Source organism: Corvus kubaryi, unplaced genomic scaffold, assembly GCF_017639235.1.
Source record: "Corvus kubaryi isolate FWS band 111438036 unplaced genomic scaffold, C.kubaryi_AGA036_p1.0 47124, whole genome shotgun sequence".
Lineage (NCBI taxonomy): Eukaryota > Metazoa > Chordata > Aves > Passeriformes > Corvidae > Corvus > Corvus kubaryi.
The window spans coordinates 1-3,805 of NW_024581314.1; the positions used below are offsets into that span (position 1 = coordinate 1).

The following is a 3,805-nucleotide window of genomic DNA, read 5'->3' on the forward strand; positions in this document are numbered from 1 at the left end:
TCCATCCATCCATCCGTCCATCCATCCATCCATCCATCCGTCCATCCATCCATCCATCCAGCCATCCTCTCACGGATCCTGGAGCGCCCAGCCCCGGGGCAGCCGGGCAGGACGGGACCGGGGAGGGGCCCGATCCTGGAGCACCCAGCCCCGGCAGGGCGGGCGAGTCGGACCGAGCCCTGGCATCCAGGTCAGCCGGGATTATTCCCGGGATCCGCCGCGCGGGCAGCCCGGAGCCGGGCCGGGCGGGATGGACCCGGGACGTGCCGGGTGAGGGCCGTGGGGTGCGGGAGAGTCGGAGCCGGGAAAGTCGGGATGGGGCAATCCAGCCGGGATCCGGGCGGTGCGAGTAATCCAGGTGCGGGAGCAGGGATCCGGGACACAGGGTGCGGGCAGCAGGGATCCGGGAGAGCCGGGCCAGGAGGGTGCGGACAGCCCGGCCCCGGGAGGTGCGGGTGTGGGCAGCCGGGATCCGGGAGTTGCGGGAGCTGGCAGCCGGGATCCAGGCAGTGCGGGCGGCCCGGCCCCGGGCGGTGCAGGTGGAAGCAGCCGGGATGTGGAAGGTGCGGGAGCAGGCAGCCGGGATCCAGGTGGTGCGGGCAATCCCAGCGCGGGCAGCGCGAGTCCGGGCAATCCGGGTGCGGGCAGTGCGGGTCCCGTCGATCCAAGTGCAGGCAGGATCCAGGTGCGGGCAGCCTGGACCCGGTCAATCCGGGTGCGGGCAGAGCGGACCCGTCGCAGCACAACCCCGGTATCCTGAACACCGCGGGGTTCCCCCCGGAGCGGTGCCGAGGGCAAGGGGAGGAGAAGGGGTGCCACCGCGCCGCCCCCCACAATCCCTCAAGCGCACGTGGTGACGGCAGGGGCGAGGGCGACGGGGGGCGAGGTGGTGGCGGTGGCAGTGGGGGGCGCGGCGGGGGGCTGCCCGCCCGAGCCCTTCTCGGCCTTCTTCTCCTTCTGCTTGAGGTGGATCTTGGCGTGCCGCTTGCGCTCGTCGGAGCGGGCGAACTTGCGGCCGCAGAACTCGCAGGCGAAGGGCTTCTCGCCGGTGTGGGTGCGGATGTGGGTGGTGAGGTGGTCGCTGCGGCTGAAGCTCCGCATGCAGATGCGGCACTGGAAGGGCTTGTGGCCCGTGTGGATGCGGAGGTGGCGGGTGAGCTCGTCGGAGCGGGAGAAGCGGCGGTCGCAACCCTCGGCGGGGCAGGCGTGGGGCCGCTCGTGGAGCGGCGTCTTGCTGGGCCGGTTGGGATACTTGCGGGGTCGGATGGGCTTGAGGGTGAGGGGCGGCTGCGGCAGCCCCCCGAAACCCGGGTGGATCTGCTTGTCCTTGAAGGCCTTGATGGTCTCCAGCGGGGTTATGGGGGGCGGGTTGACGCGGATGGGGTCCAAGCTCTGGAAGGGTTTGTGCTCCGTGATGGTGCCCATGTCGTTGGGGTGGTGGTAGAGGTTATAGTCTGGGATCATGGGGAAGAGGTTGCTGTCCAAGGCGGGCTTGGCCGCCTGGTAATCCTGAGGGGAGTAGGTGAGGCCGGGGTTGCTCTGGGGGTCGTGGAAGGAGACGGGCTCTGGGTAGAGGTCACTGCAGGAGGAGTAGGGTGGCAGCGCAGGGTACATCTGGTCCACCTCGCCCTGCGGCGGCCCCATGCTGCCCGCCGTGCTCTGCGTGCTGGTGAGCGCGCCCGAGGACGGCGGCACCCCCAGGATGCCGGCGCTCATCAGGCTGATGATGTTGTCCTGGCACCAGTTGGAGGGCGAGTCGAAAGCGAATTTCCCCAGGTAGGTGACAGTCTTGTTGCCCGGGGCGGGTTGAAAAGTGCCCGAGTAGGAGGACAATTCCTGACCGGCCTTTTCGTTCGCTAAGCCAATGTCCATAACATTATCTGCAAAGTGCGAGAGAAGCGGGGCAGGGTGAGCCGGGAGGGCCCGGGGGGGAGCACCGGGGACGCACCGGGGGATGCTCCGGGGAGCGGGGATGCACCGCTTCCCCCTCGCCCTGCTCCCCCCCCTTCCCCTCGCTGCTTCCACCCCGCGTATGCGGCGCTGCCTGCCCGGGGTCCCGACGATGCGGGGCCGCCCGCGCCGCCCCCTCGAGGAGCTGCCCTGGGTGGGTGGGTGGGTGGGGGGGACACCCCACCGCCGCCCCGCCGGGAGAAGGAGGTACCTGCGGCTACAGGTAGGCTTCCTCCCCGTCCAGCCCCGGCAGCGCTGGGCACTCCGCGGAGCCGGGGCTGCGGCCGCCGACGCCGTTACCAACTCGCCGCCTTCCCTGCGCCGAGCCCCGGCGAGGAGAAACACGGGGATGGGTAGGGGGGGTGTTTTTAGCCTGGCGGGGCTCCGCGTGGGAGCGGGGACACGCGGGGAGCACCCGCCCCCGCCGCCCTCGGCGCTCACCTGTGCCCCCCAGATCCTTCTTCTCTCCTGTCCCCCCCCCCCTCCTCCCCGTTTCCCCCAACCCCGCGCTCCGGGAAAGTCGGCGCCGCGTCCCGGGGAGCCCACGCTGCCGCCGCCGCCGCTGCGGGGTGTGGGGGGGCGGCTGCCACGGCCACGCGCGTCCGCGGCGCCTCCGCACCCGCGCGGATCCCGGCGCGGGCGGGTGGCCCCTGCGCGACACGGGGGTGCCCGGCCTTCCCCATGGCCCCTCGGCCCTCCAGCTTTTCCACCCGGGTCCTCCTCCCCACGGAGCCCGGCCGCCGTCCCCGTACCTGCGGCGGCGGCTCGGCGGCAGCAGCGCTCGGCGGAGCCCTGCAGCGATCGCGCGGAGACACGGCGAGGAAAGGGGTGGGTGGGTGCGGGGGGGGGGGGGGGCCCCCCCCCCCCCCCTTCCCCCCGGCCCCCCGCCCCCCCACGGACCCCAACCCCAACCATCCCCCCCCCCCCCCCGGCCCCCCCCCCCCCCGCCTTTTCCCCATTTTCCTTCCCCCCCCCTCCCTTTACCTGCAGCCATCTGGTTGTAGTGAGCCACCGAGTCGCTGGTGCTGGAGAAGATATTCAAAGAGTTGGGGATCTCCTCTGGGTACAGATTGTCAGGCAATTGGTTCATCAAAGTGTTCATGGTCCCCGGCAGCTTCTCCAGTAGTTTGCCTGTCATAGCACTGGAGGAAAAGGCTGGTTCAACGTGGCTCCGAGCTCAGCTCCCGAGGAAACAACATCCGAGTGGCAAATCCGTGCGAGGGAAATCATGCAAGAAGAAAAGTTGGGGCGGGGGCGGCGGGGGGGGGGGGGGGGCCGGGGGGGGGGCCGGGGGTGGCCGCGGAGGGGGGGGCGCGGGGGGGGCGCGGTCCTCCGTGGGTCCCTTGGTGGTGTTTCCTCGAGGGGGAGGGGGCGATCTGGCTGGCAGATGTGGTTGTAGAAGCTGGGGGGGTTGGGGGGGGGAGGATTTAACCCCTCCTCTCGCTCTCTCTCTCTCTCTCTCGCCGGCTCCCGGCCCCGGCCCCGCTCCCCCCGCGCTCGGCCCCGCTCCGCTCGCCGGTTCCTTCGCTGCCGCCCGACTGCTCCGCCGGGGACTCCGCGGGGCCTTTATGCAGAGGGCTCCGTGACGTAGCTGCCCATATATGGACAGACAAAGCCGAGCCGAGGCCGAGACGTCACAATGGAAGCTCCGCACAATGGAACGTTGGAGAGAGCAGGAAGCGGGGCCGGCGCGCGCGGGGACGGGGGACAGGGGACCGGGCAAGGGGGACCGGGGACCCTGCACCGGCCAAGGGGGACCGGGCACCGGATACCGGCCAAAGGGGGACCGGGAACGGGGCATCCTGCACCGAGCAAGGGGGACGGGGCACAAGACGCCGGGCAAAGGGGATCGGTC

At 71.4% G+C, this 3,805-nt stretch overlaps 1 protein-coding gene across 3 annotated transcripts; it reads right to left on the bottom strand.

Annotated features, from left to right (window-relative positions):
* Window positions 1-704: 704 nt before the first annotated feature.
* On the bottom strand, window positions 705-3,220 carry LOC121672292 (early growth response protein 3). 3 transcript variants are annotated; one of them, XM_042044894.1, is made up of 2 exons: window positions 2,935-3,220; window positions 705-1,880 (listed from the first exon to the last, which is right to left on the bottom strand). In XM_042044894.1, the coding sequence occupies exons 1-2, from the start codon at window positions 3,086-3,088 to the stop codon at window positions 841-843; spliced, it is 1,194 nt and encodes a 397-aa protein (XP_041900828.1). In that variant the 5' UTR covers window positions 3,089-3,220; the 3' UTR covers window positions 705-840. The 3 variants fall into 3 exon arrangements, with proteins under 3 accessions (XP_041900828.1, XP_041900830.1, XP_041900829.1); XM_042044896.1 differs by lacking the exon at window positions 2,935-3,220 and adding an exon at window positions 2,703-2,774; XM_042044895.1 differs by lacking the exon at window positions 2,935-3,220 and adding an exon at window positions 2,162-2,246.
* Between the last annotated feature and the right edge of the window lie 585 nt (window positions 3,221-3,805).

What these genes read in the sequence shown, in the direction of transcription:
- LOC121672292 (XM_042044894.1), bottom strand. Translation starts at nt 3,088, where the DNA reads ATGACAGGCAAACTACTGGAGAAGCTGCCGGGGACCATGAACACTTTG. An exon ending in CTACAACCAGATGGCTGCAG is followed by an intron (nt 1,881 to 2,934) that starts GTAAAGGGAGGG and finishes CGCACTTTGCAG; the next exon opens with ATAATGTTATGGACATTGGC.